Raw genomic sequence first — 23,873 nt, forward strand, 5'->3', positions numbered from 1 at the left:
GCAGAGGAAAGGTCACTGTCGACAAATTTATCATTCACCACCAGCCACTGCCTGGCACCAAACGCAATTCTACTTCTTGGTGAAGCCCAGCCCAGAGCCAAGCACGAAGCCCACGGAAAGGGGAGCCACTTCTGCCCCTTTGCTGTTCAGCCCAGAGCCTGGACGAAATGGGCTCCTCTGGGATGGGCATGCAGCCCCCCCCAAATGGCTTTGTCTAAAAAAGTGTCCTGCACAAAGGCTTCTCTTTTACCTACTGAAGAAATACTTCGAGTGTAGCATGCAGCAATTTCTCCCTGTGACAAGTCTTCCTTCCAGTCTAAAAAACCACCCCCTCTGCCCAAAAGGAAGTGTGGTGCTGCTGCCAGGCTGTCAAGATAGAAGAGTTCTGGGGGTTCCCCTCCGTACATTCAGATTTTTCAGATTAAAGGGATTTATAGTCAACTATGCAAGCATCAACAAGGGTTTTTTCTAAAAGTCAAAATGTTTAAATCTTTAATTTCAAAATATTAAGCTCAGCATCAAGGGATAGGATGAGAAACTCATAAAGTAGAGCCAGGAATCTTTAGGGAGACATTTTCTATGGTTTATTAGCTCCAGAATAAATAAAAAATTCAACAAGGTTGCATTCCAATTCTCCCAATTCTTCATCCAAAAACATGTTCGGATACATACTCCATGCGAATAAATCAAAGTACCAGAATTTTGCCTGGAGTGCTATATAAATACATATTAATTGGGTTAGAATGCAGTATTGCAGCTGATTCTGCTGACTGCCAGCAGTTTGAGTCTCACCAAGTCAAGGTTGACTCAGCCTTCCATCCTTCCGAGGTGGGTAAAATGAGGACCCAGATTGTTGGGGGCAACAGGCTGACTCTGTAAACTGCTTAGTTGTTGTTAGCTGTGAAGTCATGTCCGATGCATCGCAACCCCATAGATAACCTTCCTCCAGGCCTTCCTGTCCTCTACCATCTGCTGGAGTCCATTTAAGCTCACGCCTACTGCTTCAGTGACTCCATCCAGCCACCTCATTCTCTGTCGTCCCTTTCTTCTCTTGCCCTCAACCTTTCCCAGTATTAGGCTCTTCTCTAGTGAGTCCTTTCTTCTCATTAGGTGGCCAAAGTATTTGAGTTTCAAAAACCGCTTACAGAGGGCTGTAAAAGGACTGTGAAGCGGTATATAGGTTTTAGTGCAATTGCTATTGCCATTAAAAATTGTTCTCAATGACAGTTCACATTTTTATAAACTAAAAAATATTTCTTAATTTGAAGTATTTAGAATGTGTACAATTTCCAAGCAAGATAGTATTAGTTCTAATGATTTAGAATTTAAGATCTGCAGGGAGTAACAGTTGTCCCTCACCTGAGAGAACAATCAATTAATCAATCCAACAGTGAAGGCATGAGGGCCTTTACGGTAGTCGACTTACAGCCACAACTGAGCCCAAAATTTCTGTTTCTAAGGCAGTTAAGTGAGTTTTGCTCCATTTTATGACCTTTTATGCCACAGTTGTTAAGCGAATCACTGCAGTCGTTTAGTGAATCGTGTGGTCATTAAGAAAATCTGGCTTCCCCCCTCGATCTTTCACGTCGGAAGCTAGCTTGGAAGGTTACAGGCAGTGATCACAGGATCCCAAGACGGGGCAGCTGCCCTCAGTCCGTGCCGGTTGCCAAGTTCCTGGATTTTGATCCCATGACTGTGAGGATGCTGCAGTGGCCGCAAGCAGGGTTTCAAATATGTGAACAACCAGTTCTCTATATTTTTTATTATTTTTATTTTTTTTCAATCCCCCCCTCCCCCCCTACCTATCCCTCCCTACCCCTCCCCCCCTTTCCCCCTCCCCCCCCTACTTCCCAGAGCTAAGTACAGGGTATAAAAACAAAGAACAATCATAAACATCCATATGCTACCAACAATAAATTCTTAAATCTATCACTCTCTAGCTCATATATGATAACTGCAAGCAATACTAATATTTCATATAGAAAAAAAAAGGAAAATAAAAAGGAAGACTTATTCAAATGCTAAATGAAACTTTTTAGTCCCATATTTGTTCTGGATATATTCAATATATTCAATTATCAGCCAAAATGCTGGAGGTGTGGTGGCGAAGATGCAACATATTTTCACATATGGTGGACCTGTAAAAAGGTCAAGGCTTTTTGGATAAAAATTTGGTGGAATATGCAGAAGATCTTCAAGCAAAGGATAAAGTTTTGTCCGCAATTCTTTTTGCTGGGTATAATTACAGATGCTACTGTTGTGGACACTAAGTTGATGTTGAATTTAATTACGGCAGCAAGACTTTTAATAGGTCAATATTGGAAGAAGGAGGAACTGCCGACTATAGAAGAATGGACTTTAAAGGTTTCTGACCTGGCAGAAATGGCAAAGATCTCGGCTTATTTGAAAGATCATTCGCAAGAACGTTATATTATGGAGTGGAAAAAATGGAGTGAACAACCAGTTCTCTGTGTAGATGCCACTTCCGGAATTCTGTTCTGGGCCTGGGCAACAAAAAATTAGCTTCCAGTTCTGCCAAAGTGGTGCAAACTGTCTGAATCCCACTACCAGTCGCAAGTGTGGAAAATGGGTCAGAGGTCACTTTTTTCACTTCTGTTATAACTTTAGACGGTCACTACAGAAATGGTTGTAATTCGAGGACCTTTTGCACTTATTCAATCAGACCTGTAAAAGGGAGGTGGGGAAAGCTGTAACACTGGGGAAATAATGGCCACCTGTATTAAAAGATTAGCGTTGATCAAAAGGAGGAACAGGAGAGGTTTATTGGCAGGCGAAGCCAAGTACTGCATCTTCGATACAGATGGGGGGGGGGGAGAGAGAGAGAAACGCCTCCCTGACCGATTGGCCGGCGGAAAGAGAAAGCAGTTTCGCTAGCGTGCGCATGCGTACTCGTCGCCCGCCGCCATTTTGTCCGGTCAGGCGTTCCGGAGGCTGCGACGATGTCGAAGGACTCGGAGCGGGCCGCGTATAATTTGCCCCCGATCGACGTTCCAAAGCCTGAGCCCCCCGTGCCCCCTTCCGGCCCGACCCTCTTCTTCGAGAAGCTCTTTTACTACACGGTAGACAGACCGGTCAGCCTGTACAGAGGTGAGGAGGAGGGGCAGGAGCTCCAGGGAGGGCGGGGCGGTGCTTTCGCGACTACAACTCCCGTCATCCTCAGCCATAGCGGTCGGAAGGCGGGGCGGGGCTTCTTTCAGCTCCCGCAATTCCGCAGCCTGCGTGGCTATCGGTGAGGATTCCGGGAGCCGAAGTCCACGTACCCTGCAGTTGCCAAGGTCGGAGGGCGGGGCGCCCCTGGCAACGGGGACGCGGCTTTGGAGGAGGAGGCGGAGACCTCGCGGGCCTGGCGCGGGCGGGCGCTTGGCGCTTCCTAGAAACACAGCCCGCTGAGGGCATTTAGGATTGAGTTGCCTTCTTGCTTGCGCGGGAGGTGAGGAATATCGGAAGCCACTTCCTTCGTTTCTATCAGTCTTCAACTTTCTTTTCTTGCACCTTTTTATTTATTTCTTCCTTACTACCGTATATATTATTTTCTTTTACCTTCTTGTTAATAAAGTGCTAATACAAATCGTACACAAAAAAGGCAAGCTGTCTTAAGGGCCTAGAGGTCACCTTAGAAGACAGACAAACAGACAGACAGAGACATAGACAGACATTGTCATTTTTTTCCTGTGGGCACAATGGCACACATTCTGAGAGTTGAAGTGCACAAGTCATAAAAGGGCCAAGTTTGAGGACCCCTGGTATAGATCTACACCCTTACATATAAGTAACATATATTCACTGTCCATAATGGAAGGAGGAGATCTCTCTAGCTCAGGGGTGTTAAACTGCCGGCCCGCAGGCCAGAGCATCACGGAGAAACCGCGCCCATCCCATTTTCGGCAATGGGAAAAAGTTCCGATACGTTGCGCGACGTCGCGAGTTTGACATGCCTGCTCTAGCTCCTGTCTTAAGGTTATTTTTTCTTTCAACAGAATGGATTGAACGCCAGCGTGCAAATAGTAAGATTTATTATTATCATCGGGAGTTCCGTCGTGTGCCAGACATTACAGAATGCTTGGAGGATGACTACCTGTGCATCTACGAAGCTGAGATGCAGTGGAAAAGAGATTTGTATGTCTGTATCTTTTCACAGTTCCAGTCTCTTGCCAAATGATCTGTTACGCAGGCCACCGTTAACTACAGCCTTAGGTGCTTAGCCTGCTAAGGCAGCAGTTAAAATATGGCAAGCTTGGAAATATAGGTAGGGCTACAGATACTCCAAGAGAAGAGTCCAAAATGTCCTAGGATCAGCCTTTTTCCTGGGCTTATAAATTACAGTGGTGGAACAAATAAGAAAGGAGAGGAGCAGAAAGCTCATCTTCCAAAGGGGGTCCTCTTCAGTCACAAAGGTGTGTACAGGACAATGAGAACTAGTTCATTTTCTACCAGGTTGGTCCAATCTTCAGTATTTTATCTAATGAAAACATATAATAGGCTGGACCTGCTTTGATAAAGATTTGTTAGTGGTTCAAACCTGACATGAGCAATCTTTTCAGTGGGCATAAGCCTAAAAAGAGGCTGCTTTAAGTTGCAGTAAAGGGGCAGTGAGTTTGCAGGGCTAACTGGAGGAGTAAATATGTTTGTTACAGCATTCTCCAAATCTGTTTCATAGGCAAGTTGACCAGGAAATTGTGAAAATCATACGGGAAAGACTAGGGGCTTGCAGAGTCCGGGAAGGCGTGAATGCCCCTGAAAATTGTGCAAAGGACCTACAGCTATTTAAAGATGTGGCCAAAGCTTATAGGGATCGATGTAAGTCAACCACTGTGACATTTTTTACATTAAACTATGTAAAACCAAATCCCATGTTGTAGGCCAGTGGTTCTCGCAACTTTTTGGTGTAAGGATCCTATTTATATATGTCAAAGTGAGTGAGAATGTTAAAGACCCTTGGTTTGTGTGTGTTATTTTACCTCACACTTGGTTAAAAGCTACTGTTCTAACTACACTGACTTCTTTATAGAGAAGACTTGGAACTTAGGCTGCTTTATTTTCCCATGGATGGATGTTTTTAAATTTTAATTTTTACTTGGGTTCAACTTGCTCTGAAATTCATTTAAATGTACTTCATGAAATATTTTTAATGAAGAAAAATAATTTCTTCATACTATCCTCTTTGGCTATCAACTTGTTTTCTTTTCAAGTTGCTTTACATTGTAAGGATTAAAAAGCAGCTTTTCTAATCAGTGTTCAATCTCAGGGATTGAACTGGCCTTCAAGAAATAGTACCTTGCTTGGCAGTCTCACTGCGCAATAACTTTTTTGGCAGATAACTTTTTCTTTTGTTTTTATTACCTCAGATGATGAGCTAGGTGCTTATGGATCTGCTCGCAGGTGTTTAATGAAGCAGAAGCATCGGATGATTGCAGAAAGGAAAGCCCAAACAGAGGCAAAGGCATAGCAGAAAAGGAATGAGCTTGGTGGGAAATCAGGGGGCCGTCCTGGTACAATTCCTCGGCGGATGAGGCTGAAGTGCAATTCAGCTAGAAAATGAATAAATATGTAACCTTACCAATTCCTTAATGTTCTTTGTATAAAATAAAGATGTTTCAGCATAGCAGAATTTTGTCTTGCTCATTAATGGCTCACGGAGCCAAATGCAAAGAAAACGCAGCTGTGGAACTGGGCTAGAAAATTGCCTGGAACTTGAGCCATTCCCATTTTCAGCCAAGAGAGAATCTGGGAGGGGGTCCCGGGTTGAGTTATGGATGGTGCGTCTGGCCCTCTTCCTTGCTGCTGCCGCCCTTGAATTCCAGCAGGATGGAATTGTAGGGCTCAAAGAGACCTTGGACCTTCTGCCCCCTGCCCAGGACAGGAGTCCCTAGTCTATCCTGGACACCCAGAGAAAATACGCGGACTACCCGCAAACATCTCAGCGTTCTCAAAATGTTTGGGTAGTTCCGTTTGGTTGGAAACAGACCGGTCACCGGGGGGGGGGGGGGGGGGGGGGAAAGATGGGTTACAGGTGAACCTTTCCAGATCTTACGAGCACGGGAAAATTCAGAGCAACCCGAATTTACTGCAGCCAACCCCTTTAGTAAAAGGAGCCTTTGCTTTAACCAAATGGGAGTCGAGGGTCTTTCTTTCCTAAGGGATCAGATTGGGGCAGGTCTGCCACTTTTGTATAATAGTTTCCATTTCCTCCTTTTACAGCCCATCCCCAAGCCTGCCTTCCCCTGCTATTGCCTCTGTAATGCAGTCTGCCCCTGGCTGAATCTTCTGAAGAAAAACGGGATTTCTTCAAAGAGCAAGACGGCCCAACTCCTACCTGCCGTGAGAGAAGATATATTTCAAATTTGTAGCTAGGTGAGCATCCAGTAAAAAGTGGCCAGTAAAGTTCAATTCCTGTCCCCTATGGTAACCTAGAACATTCTGAGACAAGGGCAGAGAATATTCAGAGAAGGATCTGATGATGGAAAGCGGTGACAGTGCAGAAGGCAAAGAGCACATCAGTGATGGCTATCAAGAACTAAGCTTGGGAGGAATGAACATCCTAGTCCCGTGGTGGCAAACCTATGGCACGGGTGCCTTAGGTGGCACGCAGAGCCCTCTCTATGGGCACGCGCACCATTGCCCCAGTCCTAGGCCTTCAGCTGGGTTTTATAAAACCTTTTCGCTTTAGGCCTCTGCTGTGTACAAAAAAAAGATTCAATCAATTTCAGCTTCTCACGGAAAAAAAAATCTTGCAAAGTTGGGATTGACTGATTGAACTTTTTAGTCCCACCTAGTCTGTTGTTACCACCCAATTGGACACACCCACCCGGCACCCGATGATACGTAAGTGGGTTTTGGGTTGCAGTTTGGGCACTCGGTCTCTAAAAGGTTCGCCATCTTTCTCTTGGCCTCTCACATTGCTGATACCCAATCTTCAATTTCAGATAACCAGGAAAAGGATTTCCTTGGGCAGTAGATCACTTCTTTATTCCTTCACCTTTCCTGGGTGGTCAAAGGTCCTCGCTCTGCTCCAGTTGTGCAGGAACAAGGAATTGTAACCACTTAATTGTCAACATCTGCCCGGGAACCTTTTACAAAGGGGCAGATTTGGATTTATTTTGAAATGCGAAGCTCTGCCCAGGCCTGGAGCATCTGACAAAGTGGTTGCTTTACCCATCTATTTATCAATATAAGAGAATATTTGTAGCTCAAGGCTGAATGAGGGCTTGGTGCTCTCTGAGCTTGGCTGTTGCTCTTACAGAAGTTTCATTGGCCAACTAGATAACATTTGTTTGTAAAAATTGTTAAAAGGAATGCACCTCATCTGTAATCCACTGAAATCAAGGAAGCCAAGTGTTCACTTAAATTTGTCATCTGTATCACAGTGAATATGAAAAATCCAGGTTTAAGAAACATCCAACATGGGCCACGAATTCCAAATATTAAATTTGGCAAGAAGCAAGAGCGACTACCAAACAGACCAACATTAGAAGGGGAAGTTTCCTTTCAGTCACATTTTTTAGGCAACTGACTGGAGTCGACCTTACAATTTTCTTGCAAGTTTTCAGAAATGATCTGCCATTTGTTCATCCCAGGGCTAAGAGGAAGTAACTGAACTAAGGTCACCCGGCTGGCTTCATGCTAAGGTAGGATTAGAACTGTTGCCTTAACCATGACACAAAACTAGCTATCATTAGACTTTTTAGTGCCTTTTAAAAAGAAACATATCATCCGCAAGAGCTTATTGAATTTGGCCTTTTCAGGTTTTCCTTGTATTATATAAACCTTACGAAAGTGTTGTATTCCAATTTTGGTCGCAAATAGCAGTACCTCAAATTAGCTGTCAGAACCCCTCAATCTTTTCATTTCTCCCTTTCCTGCTTTTGCCTATGTATTTATGAGGCCTTCCATACTGTTGGGAGGGGGCTTGTATGGGGGATATTATTTGCTTTGCTCTGCTCGAGGTGGCCTCCCTCTGGGCGAGAGGAATGTGACCTAAAAACATCTGCCTTATCTCCAGACAGTGGAGCCTGGGACCGTTGGGAAACAAAGCGAGAGACTTTGAGATGGGCGCTAAATCTCCAGGCTCTTATAACACTCTGGCACCTGTGGATTGGCTGGATTTCAACCAGATGGTGGGACATTGGGGGGGAGGAGTTTTGAATTGCCTTTTGATGTACACTTTTGCACGCAAAATCTTCAGACCTCGCTTTGCTCTCTTGCCATCACTCTCAATAAAAGTTCCTTTTCAAATGATGCCTGTTTCAAGAGTTCTGCTTTCTTGGGAGATCTGGTTGAGGCAGGTCCTTAACACTAGCTGTCAGGCCTGCCATCTTCAGCTTCTACGCTTCGCTGGCATCCTGCCATAAAACACAAGGGAGGAGAGAAAGGTAAAGTTTGGGCACTGTGGGAGAGAGAACCAAGAACCACAGGTGTCGAACTGGAATAAACCAGCTGCCAAGGACACATGGCCTGGGAACAGAATGCAAAGCTACGTTGAGGGGCGCCAAACCTCAAAAATAGTTCCCAAAACATCAAAAAGGAATACTATTGGACACTGATGACCTGGTCGGGGGGCGGGGCGGGGGAGAATGGGGACAAATGAAAAAAAGTGTAACCTTTGCGTGGGAATACTCGGATCTAGCTTTACTTTTGCTGCAACCGCTTAATTTTAGTAAAAGCTATCACTTCAGATAAATGGAGTTGAGGGCCTTTCTTTCCTAAATGCTAAGCCAGGGCAGGTCTGGCACTAGTTGTCATTGTGCATTAGAATACAATTATGTATTCTAATGTGGCTTTAGATTAAGCCACACTGGAAAATGGGAACACCAAGAGTCCCTGCAACTAACTAACCCTAACGCAACCAAAAAGACACACTGGACCAAACATGTAAACTCAGAATCTGTTGGAAGCCCACTGGATAATACTGCCTTATGTGGCAGCCTGCTGTTAACTTTTTGAGAGGAACTCTGATTTTCAACCAGAGCCCATCTTGCTTTAGCTTTCTTCTTTCCTACCAGAAAACAGCTGACCAGTTAATAGGTTATGCGGGTTAAGGTTAAGGTTTATTAAATTTATATGCCGCCCTTCTCCCTGAGGACTCAGGGCGGCTCACAACAATAAAAAGTTAAAAGATATAAATACAAAAATTAAAAGAGGATTAAACAATATAAGAAATAAGAGCAATTTAAACCAATAAAAAAACAAATTTAAAAACCATGATCGGTCCAGGCCCGCTTATTGGAATAACCAGGTCTTTAGGTCACAGCGGAAGGACCGAAGGTCAGGGGCCATCCGCAGCTCCGGGGGCAGTTCGTTCCAGAGGGTTGGTGCACCCACAGAGAAGGCTCTCCCCCTGGGGGTCGCCAGCCGGCATTGCCTGGCCGACAGCACCCTGAGGAGGCTGACTCTGTGGGAGCGAACTGGCCAATGGGAGGTTGACATTGGCAGCAGGTGGTCTCGCAAGTACCCCGGGCCTAAGCCATGTAGGGCTTTAAAGGTGATTATCAGCACCTTGAATCACACCAGGAGGGCAACCGGAAGCCAACGCAGCTCGTGCAGGAGTGGTGTAATATGCGAGTATTGAGATACTCCCATAAGCACCCGCGCGGCTGCATTTTGCACCAGTTGAAGCCTCCAGGCGCACTTCAAGGGCAGCCCCATGTAGAGAGCATTGCAGTAATCCAGGCGAGAGGTGACAAGGGCATGGGTGACCATGCATAGGGCATCTCGGTCCAAAAAGGGGCACAACTGGCGTACCAGGCGAACCTGTGCAAAAGCCCCCCTGGTCACGGCAGTTAGATGATCTTCCAAATTAAGCTCCTTAACTACAGGGAATAACACCTGAAACATAATACCTTACAAACTTCCTGGGAACAGATTGCTGCCAACCACTGAAATAATACAAGCAAAAGAGTTAAGATCCTCAAAACTTCCTTACTCTATAACCTTTGATTTCAAGGATATTCAAAATGCATTTTTGGACCATTAGCATTTCTTCCAATGAAGGAACCTGCACAAGGAATAAATACAGCGGGTGCTAAGATTTGTTTAAAATTTAAGGGTTACTTTATTGATGATGTACAGGATCTTTTAGGTGGTTGCCACAGCAGCTGCCTGAGTTCTTTGCACAGACACTCTGGTGGCGTGGGTCTTTGCCAGATGATCAGTGAACTCCTGTAGGAAAGGGGGAAAGATGCATCAGATATTTTTTTTTCTTTTTGGCATAAAATACAGCCTAGAAGGTGTGTGTGGGAATTCTGTTCAGTCACTTCACTATCTCACAGGGTTAGTAGGATAAAATGAGAGGAGCCTCTGAGTCTGTCCTCATTGAGCTCCACCAAGGAAAGGCACAATCTGTGAGAGGCAGGGGTGGGGGAGGAGTACTCCCTAATCCCCACGCCAAGTTCTTCTTACCTGATAAGGAGATTTAGTGAAAACAGTTTCTTTCCAGAGATCAGGGGTCAGATAACTGTAGGTCTTGGAGATAGCATCAAAGGTGGCTTTAGCTGAAATAAAAACAGAAGTCTCCTCAGCACCCACCGTGTTTTTTATAAGGCACACTCATATATTCAAGCCTGTCGAGTTTGATAAGGAACAGAGAGACCACTGCAGCCGGACTCACTGCCGTGCAAATTTGAACTCATTTGCTTTCCCTCTCGAAAACTCAGCTGCACCACTGGAATCAGGCGCAACTGAGCAGAGCTGAGGGTGTTCTGAAATTGAGCATTCCCAAAGAACAAAAACACCAGCGCATAATGATGCTGGGTTGGGATTTTGCAAATTTATTTAACAAGTCCATAGAGCAGCCACTTAATACTCAGTAGTTCAAATAACAGATGCCAGCACTAAATGTCACCTTAGTCAGCTATACGTTAGATCCTGGCCACCCCCAGTATCTCAAGGCAGCACGAGAGATGCCCAAAGGGTGAATCCATGCAGTGGTGTAGTCTCCCTTTGCGTGACGGGGAGGTCCCCATCGCTGAACTCCTCCATTTTCTAATCTTCCCATTATGGAAAAAAGGTTGGATGGAAGCTACAGATCATCTTGGAGGAAGCAAATTATCTGGATCAGCTTTAGATCAGGGTATATTGTGGAGACAGAATTGGTTGAACTTGACCTTTGGTGGAACCAAGATTAGAGGAGGTACATCTATCCTTGAGCTCTCAGCAGCTCTTGGGATCAACCCTGATCTCTCTGGACTGACTGCAGGGGTTGGGAGAGCAGCAATGATTTGCCTCCTTCCTCAACTATCATTCCCAATCAGTGTTAACGAGAGGGACAGTGCCCACAGCCCCTTTTGTATGGCATGAGCATCTAGTCATGTTTTTCAATTCTTATGGCTGATTTTAGTTCAGGCTGTTACATTGTGTCATGTTACATCATCAAATATACTGATTTATCTTAACCTCCTCCTGATCTTTAGAAAATAATAAGTTTTAAAAGAAATCATCTGAAAGCAATGCAAGCTCCTCAATTCCAAATCTTTGCCCTTCCCCTCTAAGCCACTGTTTCCCACCTAGATTTATAGTTGGTGGGTTTTAAGATTCTTGCTCAATAAAAAACTAACCTGTAACATTCAAAATCTACCTACTCTCCCTGCTTTAGAGAGGCCGGGGCCATTAAGCCTGCAAACATGCAAGAGATTATCTTTATTTCTGCTCAGTCGGCATTCAGTGATATGCCAGGGCTGGTTTATCAAAAGCCAGAATAAAAATGAGATTTCACTTGTTCATGTACACTTAATACAATTCCTGAATTTAAGACTTTCTCCACACATAATACGAATAATTACTATTTGGAAGCCAACTTCAAGATGTTTGGGGGCATTCTAGAGCAGGGTTTCAAACCATCTTCCAAGGACTCTATTGTAAGTTGAATACAGCCAATTTTTCCCAGTCCTGTTTATCAGAGAATTTTAAAGCAAGTTTCACGGTCTGAAAAGAATCTTGTTCTAGAGCAGGGGTGTCAAACTGCCAGCCCACGGGCCGGTTTCAACAACTTTGCATGTCCTATGACAAACCTGCAAAATTGTTAATTGCACTTTAAAATTGTTTTCAATGGCTGTCATATTTGCTTTGCTTGATTGTACCTAACCCAGAGCCACACTTACTGAGATCAGCAGCTCTATAAATTAAATAAGCTACTGGTAAGCTAAGAATTCTGTGGCACAAAGTTGCCACTTCCCAAATTACAACCATTTACTTCAGATACCCAAAGACATACCAAAATTGCCCAAGGTAGCAGTGCAGCCCCTGGCCGAGGTGTAGCAGTCATCAATTCCCGCCATCATCAGCAGCTTCTTTGGAACGGGCGCAGACACAATTCCCGTGCCACGTGGGGCAGGAATGAGGCGAACCAGGACAGACCCGCACCGGCCTGTCACCTACAAATGCAAGCCAAACAGAGGTTCAGATAGTAAAGTAGTTCATGAGGACCCGGGTTGTTGAGGGCAGGATGCCGACTCTGTCAACCGCTTAGAGAGGGCTGTGAAGCACTGTGAAGCGGTATACAAGTCTAAGCGCTATCGCTGTTCAAAACCAAAAGTGTTACCTTGCACGGCACAGTATGAGGTTTGCCAATCTTGTTCCCCCAATAGCCTCGCCTTACTGGCACGATGGAGAGTTTCGCCAGGATGATGGCCCCACGAATGGCAGTGGCAACTTCTTTAGAGCACTTGACCCCAAGACCAACATGACCATTGTAATCCCCAATGGCAACAAAGGCCTAAGGAGAAAAGAGATAACCTGCAATTCCACAGCGGAAATGCAACCATCCTGACAGCCAGCCCAACTTTAACTCTGCAAACACGTGGCCTCTGATACTGAGCACAGCTTACTATAGGTAGTCCTCAAGTTATGACCATTCAGCAACCATCTGAAATTACAGCAGCATGAAAGAATAATGCTTACACCTGGCCCCAAATTATGGCCACTGGAGTGCCCTTGTGGTCAGGGGGTCAAAGTTCAGGTACTTGACAGCCCACCCACGTTTGCAGCCAACTCCCCCCCTCTGTCTATCTCCTTCCTCCTCGCTGCCTTTTTGGTCACCTTGCACAATGGCCTGGGCTTTTAGCAATATCAGCTGGCCACTGTTGCCCCTGCGCCTCTACGCCAGCCCAGTGGCACCCCAAGCTGTGGCCAGCCACCTCAACTCCACAGCAGAAAACATCCTGCAGGTCCTGCCGTTCCCCTGACTAGTCTCACTGAAAGGAAATTCTGCCTTAATTCTAGGTTGGATCTCCATTAAGTTTCCATCCATTACTTCTTGTTCTACCCTCGCGTGCTTTGGAGAATAGGTTAACCCTCTCTTCTGTGACAGCCCCTCAAGTACTAGAAGACTTACCACGTTATCCCTAGTCCTTCTCTTTGTTGGCAGGGTAGATAATAATGTTTTTTAAAAAAATAAAAAAAAATTAAATTGGATTTTTTTAAATTTATCAAATTTATTTTAATAAAATGCTTTTGGAGTAAAAATCCATCTAAAGATAGTTTTCTATTTAAGATACATTAATAATGTAGTTTATTCAGCATGAAATGGAGCTTAGTTATGTAGTATGAGGCTGTACATTCTGCAATATTTACATTTTTGGTAAACTCATTCAATGAATCCAAGCTCTGTAAGCTGAGATAACACGCAGCGTTATCACACAATTTCACAGTAACCATGAGATAAATCATAAAACAATTATTTTGCAAATCTATGTACACTGCAAACTGTATAATTTTTTGAAGAGAAATGCATCTGTACCAGGCTCTAAGAGTTTTAGTTTGAGTTGTTCTCCAACTATGTGTCATTAACCTATTAACCTAAAATCGGTTCTGATGTCGCTGTTTTACTAACCTGACAGCTTATTATTCTAAATAGGAAACCTTCCATTTTGTTTGCAAGTAATATTAAAGATTCTAACTACCAGCAAGAGTGAGTCCTTACATTTAAAGAGCACCTGTCATTTCAGATCCATCGTGGCAGCGCCCGCATCACCAGCCACCCCGTTAAAGGGAATGGGACTGTCGGTGAGTCAACGGTGGGTCAGAGGAGCTGCCGCTGCAGGGCAGCAATGACAGCTGCTCTTTAAAAATTATGATTAGCCTTTTTACCAGTGATTTAAATTGACTTGGTTTAAATCAAATCTACTATATCCACAGCAAGAATGCAATAAGGATCATCAGGCATGATGTTTCTGAAATCCTGGAGGACTTTTCTGTTGTTGTCATCCAGTCGTTCCCCAGCGCTTTCGGGATTTTTAAAAGACACAGTTCAGTGGTTCTAAGATCACGTCCACTCCTTAGAATATCCTTCAGATATTCAGCTTCATCAGGAAAAGTTCATTCTTTATTATCGAACAAGCTCACTTTCCCAACTCGATGCTCACTAAATGAAGCAAATGAATCCCAGATTGGGAAGTCTGCTTTAGTAACAAAGTAAACATACCAAGAAAAAAGGAGGAATTTCTGCTGCCTACACATCCTACACAGCTACACATCCCAAGCACAGGATACACAAAATGCAGTTGGTTACCTTGAACCTGGTGCGCTGGCCTGCCCGTGTCTGCTTCTGCACTGGCATGATTTTCAAAACCTCATCCTTCAGTGAGGAACCCAGGAAGAAGTCAATGATTTCAGACTCCTGAAAAGTCAATATAGGATAAGCCACCTCTCTCCACTGCAGGAAATTTCACAATAGCATCCATCATTGGCTTGGGTCAACGAGCCATGCCTGGTTTCTGCAGACTCCCAGAACAAGTCAGTACCATTTCCTTTGCAACGTTTTTGGAAGTGGCCTGCCAGCACCTTCTCCCCAGGGCTGAAAGTAACTGGCCAAGTCATCCAGCTTTCTTTCATCTGCAGCTTTTAATTGAGTGCCTTTGTGCCAAATGAGTTCTCAATGGATTTTCTCTGACTCCTTTGAAAACCCAAAAGTATTAACACACCGTATAACAATAACTTAAAAGAGAACAAATTCTTTCCAATTTTGTCTGGATCGCCTCACCAATTTTATTGGGTGACTAATACACGGGTGCACAAATGTGCTTACCCTGTCCCCATCCCTGCAACTATATATGTTATTCTCTGAGAAAGTAATGAGTTCTCCATGTTTTTAAGAGTAATACCTTGATTGGAAGAGAGAAAAGGTAGATCTCTTCCAGAGATTTGATCTTCATGTCCTTTACCAGTCGGCCAAGTTTGGTCACAGGCATCCACTGCAAAAATAGAAATGAACCTATTAATTCAGCAATAACATACGTTTCGCATATAAAAAAGCAATCAGTTGGACCACAGTTATAACTTTAACAAGATAGTACATGGAGGACAGTATGCATTTTAACAATCCATCCCCTTCTTTATTATTTTGCAAGTTTTATTTGTTATGCAGGTGACATCCAATTATACGTTCAACCTGACCCCAGAGAGCCAAGTCCAGTCTGCTCTACAGGAACCAACCAGAACGTTTAATTTCTGTCACATCAAAAATGGAGTAAAAATGTATTAACATAACCAAAAGTTCTCTAACTATAGTGGCTTCTGCTGAATTCTGTCTGGCTTGAAACAGACCAGTGATACATCCAGAGGGCTGGCTTGTTGGTTGCCAATTTCAGTTAAGTATTCTGACTTTGATTTATTCAATCCTAATACAATGAAAACATAATCAGCATTCCTAAAGTCCTTTATTTATTACCAGAGGATGACAAGCCTAAAACGTCATCTAGAAAAGCCATTTCCATTTGCTGCAATAAAATTACAGGACACTTTCTCAAGACTTCAAAAGAATAGACTATCACAAGATCAAGTGCTGTCCACAGTGCACACTACACACAAGTAAAAACCACAAATAAGTCCTTTATATATACACATCCTTTGCATTCTCTTCACCACTGCACGGCCCCCAATATTGCACTTCAATGTTGCACTACTATACGGTAGTATTTAATATGGTTACAGCTCTGGGATAAAAACTATTTTTCAGCCTATTTGTCTTGGTTTTTATTATTCTGTACTGTCTGCCCAATGTTAATAGTTCAAAAAAAGAATGTCCTGGATGAGAATGTTTTGAGCTTCCCTAAGACAGCGGGAACTGTACAGTTCATCCAGGGGGGGAGGGGAGGGCAGCCAATAATCCTCAGGGCGATGGTAACAACCCTCTGGAGCACTTTCCTATCTGCTACTGTGCAGTAAGCAAACCACACACGAATGCAGCAAGTTAGAATGCTCTCTATGGAGCAACAGTAGAAGGTTACCAGCAGTTTTTCATGCAGTCGTTGTTTGCTGAGAAGTCTCAAGAAATATAATCTCTGCTGGACCTTCTTAACCAACGCTGTAAAATGAGCACTCCAAGTCAGGTTCTCCTTGGAGATAAGCCCCAACCACTGTTGTATCATCTACAAATTTAACAATAATATTGCTGGGATAAGCGGGATAAGTGGGGGTGCAGTCATAGGTCTAGAGCAGGGGTCTTCAAACTTGGCCCTTTTATGACTTGTGGACTTCAACTCCCAGAATTCCTCAGCCAGCGTGCCTGGCTGAGAAATTCCGGGAGTTGAAGTCCACAAGTCATGAAAGGGCCAAGTTTGAAGACCCCTGGTATAGAGGCTGTAAAGTAGGGAACTCAACACACAGCCCTGGGGGGGGGGGGGAGCCTGTATTAAGAAATATAGTTGCCTAATCTAACCCTCTGAGAGTGGCCAGACAGGAAGTTCACAATCCAAAGGCAGATTGAATGTGAAAGACCAAGGTTGACAAGTTTAGGCACCAGTGTGTATGGAAGAATTGTGTTGAATGCAGAGCTAAAATCCACAAAAAGCATCCTTACATAGGTCCCCTGCTGCTCCAGATGAGCCATAGCAGTATGGAGAGGATGGCCTCCCGTGGATCTTTTTGCTCTGTATGCAAACTGGTGACTGTCAAATGTGTATGGGAGGGAAGACACGATGTACCTGCGGGCCAGTTTTTCAAAACACTTCCTGATAATATGGCTGCTGGTCTATAATCACTGAAACTGCTAATAAAGGACTCCTTTGGTAATGGAACAATGACGGAGGCCTTCAGACAGCAGGGAATAGTGGACTGGGATAGAGACCGATTAAAAGCCTTGGTAAAGAACCCAGCCAGCTGGTCTGCGCAGTCTTTAAGCACCTGGCCAGAAATGCTGTCGGGTCCAGCAGCCTTCCTTGAGTTCACACCTCTCAAGGTACTCCTCCATGGTGAGGAGAGGGCTGCAGTGGACTAGTGGCTGTGGTACAGCTGCCTCTGAAGGCTTCACTTTGAAGTGGGCAAAGAAATGATTCAGCTCCTCTGCCAATGAAGCCCGTCAGCAGGAGTGGTTTTATTTAGTCTATGGTTGATAGTTTGTTGGATCACCTGCCACACATCACTGTTATGAAAATGGTCTTTAATCTTTCTCTTACAATCTGCCTTGGCCTGCCAAATGCCTCTGTTCAGACTAGCTCTGGCAGCGCTCCATTTTGCCCCATCACCAGACCTGTTTCTTTCATGCAGGAGACCAGGCTGGACTTCCTTACTCGTCCAAGACTTCTGGTTGGAATAAAAAAAGACTAAAACAGGGTAATTCTACTCACTTCTTTGTCCTCAGCTTTGCCTCGAGCTCCGCGACCACGGCCGCGACCACGGCCACGGCCTCTTCCACGGCCCCGGCCTCCACTGCCAAAGCCTCCTCGGAAGCCTCCCCTGGCAGCTGGTCCTCCTGCTCCTGCCCCTCCCGCGGCACCGGCGTCATCCGCCATTTGCTGGGGAAAAAGTTACATTTGGAACTGTAAAGTGTTGAATTATTTCAGGACACCTGCTGCACAACACAAAAATGACCAAGCAAAAACACAGGACTGAAACATAATCAATTTTCAGTCTGTACAGAGCTGTGTTCAAAATCATACTTCCATCTGGAACTGACCCTAAAAGAAGCTCAGAATAAAGTAATTCCTCTACCGCAAGCCAGCCAGCCTCCTAGAAACAGGCTCCAAGACCAGCAAAAAGAGGGAATTGGAACCAGTCGGTCCCTCCTCTTTTGCAAGAGGCCAACGTGCCTAGTCCTTCCATTCTCTGCATGTCAGATTAGATGTCTGAACTAGTTTACGTGACTCAGATGGTTTCTGCATTTGAACTGAGAGACACATTTCACGTGCTCGGGGCTGCGGGACCGATGAAACGAGCCCACTTTATTCTGTGCAGAAACGGCGGGAGAAGGCAGACGGGGAGGGCGAGGGAGCTTTGAGGGAGGCGGCCAGGCAGGAGGCAACATTCGCCAGCCTTGCTCCGCTCACCTCTTCCAACTTTCAGTTCCGCAAACCGGGCCCCAAGCGGACGGGAGGCCCACCGGACGCCGAGCGAGGCCAGCTCCAATCCAGCCGATTAGCTGCGGGGTTCCACTCGAAGCAACGGGGCCGACGGCATCGCCACCGCGGGCTCCCCGGCTCTTGCGAGCAAAAGGCCTCCTCGGCTCCGGACCCGCTTGGCGTACCTACCGCCCGAGAAGCCTCTGCCTCCTTACGAAGCCCGTCCGAACCCCCCCCCCCCCGCCTCCGCCGGCTGCTTCGGCCACGAGCGCTCCCATCTCCCTGCCGGGTTCATCGTCCCCGAGGGCGGCACCCCTCCCAGACCTCCCCTCCGGAGGGCGCGGAGCCGGCCTGGCTGCTCGCCCCACGACCGGGCCCAGCGCCGGGCCTCCCCGAAAGCGATGGCGGCGGATGGCGCCGCCGAGAGAGCCGACCGCTACTTACGTGCGATAGAATAGAAGGCCGGCCACGCGCAGGGAGGGGTATTTAAGGTCAGCTCCTCTCGCGAGTTCCGTTACCTCTCGAGGCGCGTGCGCGAGGTTCTATTTCCCTACCTCCTAAGCCAATTGCGCAGGCGCATTGGCCGGATCGAGCATGAATTAAAACGCCCGGGATCGAGCATGGATTACAAGGACGAGGCTATAAAAGGCAGCGCCGGCGCGCGGGCTTCGCGTGCGCTTTCCGGGAAGGTGAGGGGCGCGGCTGTCGCGGCCGGGCTCGTCGGTGGTCTCAGCCTGGGCCTGTAGCGGGTGGCGTTGCCGTTTCTCTCACTGTTCGTGGAAGTCTGGGGTTTCGACTGCCGTCGCCCGAAGCCCCGAGGAAGCCCAGATAACGTACAGTGAGACTTTATTCGAGCGGGGCGCTTTGGTCCCGTTGTGAATGAATTGCTTAAAGCCTGTGTTTGCTGCCGCTTTAGACCCAGGAGTGTTAGAACTCAGGTCAGCGTTCAGACGTAGCTTCTCTTTTGGTGCCGCTGGGTTTGTCTGTTCCACGTGGCGACTAATTGTGGCGCTGATGTTTCTCCCGGATGCCTTATTCTGCACATCGCTTTTGCTTTTTTTAAAAAAAAAGCATCTCTGAAATGCTGTCCGTTTAAAAATAAGTTGTGTGATGTTAACTTTTTTGCAAATGATATAGGTGGGGAATGCAGTTGAAACTACCTTTAGCATTATGGAGTATGTTGTCCTTCAACTATAAAAAAAGCTGCATTTTTTGGTACTTTGAAAAAGAACCCTTCATTTCAATTTTATCTAACAGGTTCCTGAAATGGATAGCAAGCCTACTATATAATCGAGAAGTCTGGTTGCTGTCGCTAAGGCTGATGGCTGTTATTGTGTTGGGTACCACGAGGGTGGAATGAACAGAATCACCAACTGCTGCCAGTCCTGGATTAGAAGCCCTGATATGTTCTTTAGCATCTCCTCTTTCACCTCTGCTGGTGGCAAGTTGTTGTGAGAAAAGGTTGTGTTGCTGTTGTTTGTGAAATGGAAGCCTTTGCTGAATATTCATCGGTACGCTTTAAACAACGTGCCGTGATAGAATTTTTGACCGCTGAAGGAGTTCCTCCAATTGAAATTCATCGCCAAATGCTTGCCGTTTATGGTGAGGATTGTGTGGATGTGAGTACTGTGCGTCGCTGGGCCAAAAAATGTAAAGGTGGTAAACCAGGAAGAACTGATTTATGTGATCAAGAACGCAGCGGAAGACCAGTGACGGCCACAGATCAGTTCCATGTGGGGAAAGTGGATGAACTGATTAAGGACAATCGGCAGATCACTCAAAGGGAAATTGCCGCCAAGCTTGGCATTTCACAGGAACGTGTGGGACACATTATTGATATTCTTCAGTATCGGAAGGTTTGTGCAAGATGGGTTCCTCGCCTGCTGATGCCAGAGATGTATGCAACCTATACAGATGGCAAGTGCAATTAAAGTTGCCTTTTGAATTTATGGACTATATTATCCTTCATCCCTATAAAGGAATTGTAACTTGAAAGGGAACACTTTTAAAATTATGTGACAAACAGATCTGTGGAATACAGGGTAGGTGACAGGCCTACATCCTGTTCAATGGGTGTGGTTGCGTTACCATGATTTCCATGCCTTGATTCCACCACTTTGCTAGCTGTTGGCTAGCAGGTGCTGGACATCATAGGGTATTTTCCACTTATATACAAGTTTCTAATGTATGGTTTTCTCTATATGTTGGTTTGTTCAAGAGATAACCTTTGACTTGATTTTGGTAGTATGTTAGAAACTTTTCAGCTGCTGATAGAAATTGCTTTCCATTGTTATACTATGACATGGGGTTTTAGGGCACTGTCTGAAAATAATCCTTGGCTTCCTTTGTGGCCTTGGATGAGGTAACTGTGCCCATAGCAAAAAGGAGCATTAAGCTTATTGCCTTAAGCGCAATCTTTGAGCAATAAAACCCAGGCTCCTATATCTCGTAAAAATACACCATGGTTGTAATAAATGCTAATAGCTATTTTTCCCAACAGATGCTGCAGAGGAAGATAAAGCTTTGAAGACTAATATGCTGCAGGATCTTAACTTTCCACATACCGGAGAGGAATTCCCCACAGCTATTAGAAGAGACAACATTTAGATGTCACAAGCTGTTGTGTATATTGATTGGTTGGCAGAGGAATATATATATATATATATATATATGCTTTTTATATTAACTATAACCTCCTTTCATCCAAAGGAATGAAAATGTTAGTTGTGGGGAGACTAACATTTGCAAAGTTTTTTGAATTATAAAATAAATACTTTTGTGATGTACACATGTCTTTTTTGTGAATTATTTTCCTAGTTCCTGAGCTTATGTGATACCCCAATTTATGTAATAATAAAGTTGGAAGGGACCCTGGAGATCATCTAGTCCAGCTGCCGTATCCCAATTTACCATAAAGGTTAAGAACAATAAGCCCTAACACTGATGCAAAGCTCCCATTTCCATTAATTTTCAATTACAAAAATGGGTGGGCCAAAACATTTCTGCCTCGAGGTTGGGTGGGGATTGATGTGACCTCATGGAAGACATCAGCAAAAGATATACACAGTTCTCCCCCAATTAACGTGTGTACTCACTATTGATTTGAAGGACATCTTGGTGATTACCTAGATGTATGGGAGGCATATTCAGCTGTATTTGTGAAGTTTACAAAGTTTAGCCTTTGGGTGGGAGACCAGTCTGACAAGCCATTGAGAATATTGTAGTTCAAGGTTGAATTGGTTGTTTCCTTGCAGAGATTTTATTACCCAGCGAAGCAACATCAGTGCTAGAAGGGATCAAGCAGTAAACAACACCCCAATCCAAGAACTACCAACTCAAAGAACAGTCCAGTCAAAGAACCACCAGCATTCTCACCGACACTGGCAAAGCAAGCCAATGGTGTATATATAAAATGAGAACAAACTACTACTTTCTGGCACTGATGGTGTTACCTACGTGGGTAATGATGCACAAGTCAAACCCCGGAAGAAGCCATTTGTTGTTAGCTGCAAAGTCGTGTCCGACCCATCACAACCCTATAGACAACGTTCTTCCAGGCCTTCCTGTCCTCTACCATCTTCTGGAATCCATTTAAGCTCACGCCTACTGCTTCAGTGACTTCATCCAGCCACCTCATTCTCTGTCGTCCCCTTCTTCTATTGCCCTCAATCTTTCCCAGCATTAGGCTCTTCTCCAGTGAGTCCTTCCTTCTCACTAGGTGGGCAAAGTTTTAGTTTAATTTAGTTTAGTTTAATTTATTAGATTTATATACCGCCCTTCTCCCATAGAGCTGCAGGATCTGGCCTTCTAAAGAGCAGTCAGGGTTGATCTCCTCTAGGACTGACCAGTTTGATCGCCTTGCAGTCCAAGGGACTCGCAGGAGTCTTCTCCAGCACCATAGTTCAAAGGCCTCAATTCTTTGGCGCTCAGCCTTTCTTATGGTCCAACTTTCACTGCCATACATTGCAACTGGGAAGACCATGGCCTTGACTATATGCACTTTTGTTGACAGGGTGATGTCTCTGCTTTTTAGTGTGCTGTCTAGATTTGCCATGGCTTTCCTCCCCAGGAGCAAGTGTCTTTTAATTTCTTGGCTACAGTCCCCATCTGCAGTGATCTTGGAGCCCAGGAAAATAAAATTGTCACTACCTCCATTTCTTCCCCATCTATTTGCCAGGAATTGAGAGGGCCAGATGCCATGATCTTGGTTTTCTTAATGTTAAGTTTCAACCCAACTTTTGCACTCTCCTTCTTCACCCACAAGAGGCTCTTTAGTTCTTCTTCACTTTCTGCCATTAGAGTGGTATCATCTGCATATCTTAGGTTGTTGATATTTCTTCCGGCAATCTTAATTCCAACTTTTGATTCATCTAGCTCTGCCTTTCTCATGATGTGCTCTGCATATAAGTTAAATAGGCAGGGCGACAGTATACAGCCTTGCAGGACTCCTTTCCCAATTTTGAACCAATCAGTGGTTCCGTGTCCAGTTCTCACTGTTGCTTCTTGGCCCACATATAGGTTTCTCAAGAGACAAATAAGATGGTCTGGTATGCCAATCTCTTTAAGGACTTGCCACAGTTTGTTATGATCCACACAATCAAAGGCTTTGGCATAGTCAATGAAGCAGTAGATGTTTTTTCTGGAACTCCCTAGCTTTCTCCATGATCCAGCGTATGTTGGCAATTTGATCTCTAGTTCCTCTGCCTCTTCGAAATCCTGCCTGTACTTCTGGTAGTTCTCGATCCACATACTGCTGGAGTCTAGCTTGTAGGATTTTAAGCATAACTTTACTAGCATGAGAAATGAGTGCAATGGTGCGATAGTTTGAACATTCTTTGGCAGTGCCTTTCCTTGGAATTGGAATGTAAACTGATCTTTTCCAATCCTGTGGCCACTGTTGAGTTTTCCAAATTTGCTGGCAAATTGAGTGTAGCACTTTTACTGCATCGTCTTTTAAGATTTTGAATAGCTCAGCTGGAATACTGTCACCTCCACTAGCTTTGTTGCTGCTCAGCTTTTCTAAGGCCCACTTCACTTCACATTCTAGGATGTCTGGCTCGAGGTCAGTGACCACCTCATTGTGATTATCAGGGATGTTAAGCTCATTCTTGTATAGTTCTTCTGTGTAATTTTGCCACCTCTTCTTAATCTCTTCTGCCTCTGTTAGGTCCCTGCCGTTTTGGTCCTTTATCATGCCCATTTTTGCATTAAACGTTCCCTTCATCTCTCCAATTTTCTTGAAAAGATCTCTGGTCCTCCCTATTCTATTGTTTTCTTCTATTTCTTTGCATTGTTCATTTAAGAAGGCATTCTTATCTCTTCTAGCTATTCTTTGGAATTCTGCATTTAATTGGGCATATCTTTCTTTTTCTCCCTTGCCTTTCGCTTCCCTCCTTTCCTCAGCTATTTGCAAAGCTTCCTCAGACAGCCATTTTGCTTTCTTGCATTTCTTTTTCTTTCAGATGGTTTTGGTTGCTACCTGTTGTACAATGTTGCGAACCTCCGTCCATAGTTCTTCAGGCACTCCATCAGATCTAATTCCTTAAATCTATTTGTCACCTCTACTGTATATTGAACAGGGATATG

The 23,873-nt window shown here is 44.9% G+C and overlaps 2 protein-coding genes and 1 long non-coding RNA gene across 4 annotated transcripts; 2 read left to right on the top strand and 1 right to left on the bottom strand.

Annotated features, from left to right (window-relative positions):
* Positions 1-2,897: 2,897 nt before the first annotated feature.
* Positions 2,898-5,623, top strand: NDUFB10 (NADH:ubiquinone oxidoreductase subunit B10). The gene is made up of 4 exons (XM_083372673.1): positions 2,898-3,108; positions 3,999-4,137; positions 4,679-4,818; positions 5,367-5,623. The coding sequence occupies exons 1-4, from the start codon at positions 2,961-2,963 to the stop codon at positions 5,465-5,467; spliced, it is 528 nt and encodes a 175-aa protein (XP_083228799.1). The 5' UTR covers positions 2,898-2,960; the 3' UTR covers positions 5,468-5,623.
* Positions 5,624-7,340: 1,717 nt separating this feature from the next.
* On the bottom strand, positions 7,341-17,744 carry RPS2 (ribosomal protein S2). 2 transcript variants are annotated; one of them, XR_014493667.1, is made up of 8 exons: positions 17,577-17,744; positions 15,114-15,203; positions 14,522-14,629; positions 12,554-12,727; positions 12,227-12,386; positions 10,417-10,508; positions 9,941-10,176; positions 7,341-8,360 (listed from the first exon to the last, which is right to left on the bottom strand). XR_014493667.1 is itself a non-coding variant. In XM_083372672.1 (7 exons), the coding sequence occupies exons 1-7, from the start codon at positions 17,739-17,741 to the stop codon at positions 10,093-10,095; spliced, it is 873 nt and encodes a 290-aa protein (XP_083228798.1). In that variant the 5' UTR covers positions 17,742-17,744; the 3' UTR covers positions 7,341-10,092. The 2 variants fall into 2 exon arrangements, 1 of the variants encoding a protein (XP_083228798.1); XM_083372672.1 differs by having other exon boundaries at positions 7,341-10,176.
* A 1,219-nt stretch (positions 17,745-18,963) lies between these two features.
* Positions 18,964-21,067, top strand: LOC310646204. Its single transcript, XR_014493651.1, has 3 exons — positions 18,964-19,225; positions 19,545-20,204; positions 20,788-21,067. It is a non-coding gene; the product is annotated as an uncharacterized lncRNA (long non-coding RNA).
* The last annotated feature ends 2,806 nt before the right edge of the window (positions 21,068-23,873 follow it).

This window comes from Vipera ursinii, assembly GCF_947247035.1.
Source record: "Vipera ursinii genome assembly, chromosome: 13".
In the NCBI taxonomy this organism is placed as follows: Eukaryota; Metazoa; Chordata; class Lepidosauria; order Squamata; family Viperidae; genus Vipera; species Vipera ursinii.

Coding starts and splice junctions, on each gene's coding strand:
- NDUFB10 (XM_083372673.1), top strand. CDS start 2,961: ATGTCGAAGGACTCGGAGCGGGCCGCGTATAATTTGCCCCCGATCGAC. Junction 3,109..3,998: donor ACCGGTCAGCCTGTACAGAG/GTGAGGAGGAGG, acceptor TTCTTTCAACAG/AATGGATTGAACGCCAGCGT. Junction 4,138..4,678: donor ATGCAGTGGAAAAGAGATTT/GTATGTCTGTAT, acceptor TCTGTTTCATAG/GCAAGTTGACCAGGAAATTG.
- RPS2 (XM_083372672.1), bottom strand. CDS start 17,741: ATGGCGGATGACGCCGGTGCCGCGGGAGGGGCAGGAGCAGGAGGACCA. Junction 14,630..15,113: donor TTTTCTCTCTTCCAATCAAG/GTATTACTCTTA, acceptor TTGACTTTTCAG/GAGTCTGAAATCATTGACTT. Junction 12,728..14,521: donor GCCAGCGCACCAGGTTCAAG/GTAACCAACTGC, acceptor TTTTCTCCTTAG/GCCTTTGTTGCCATTGGGGA.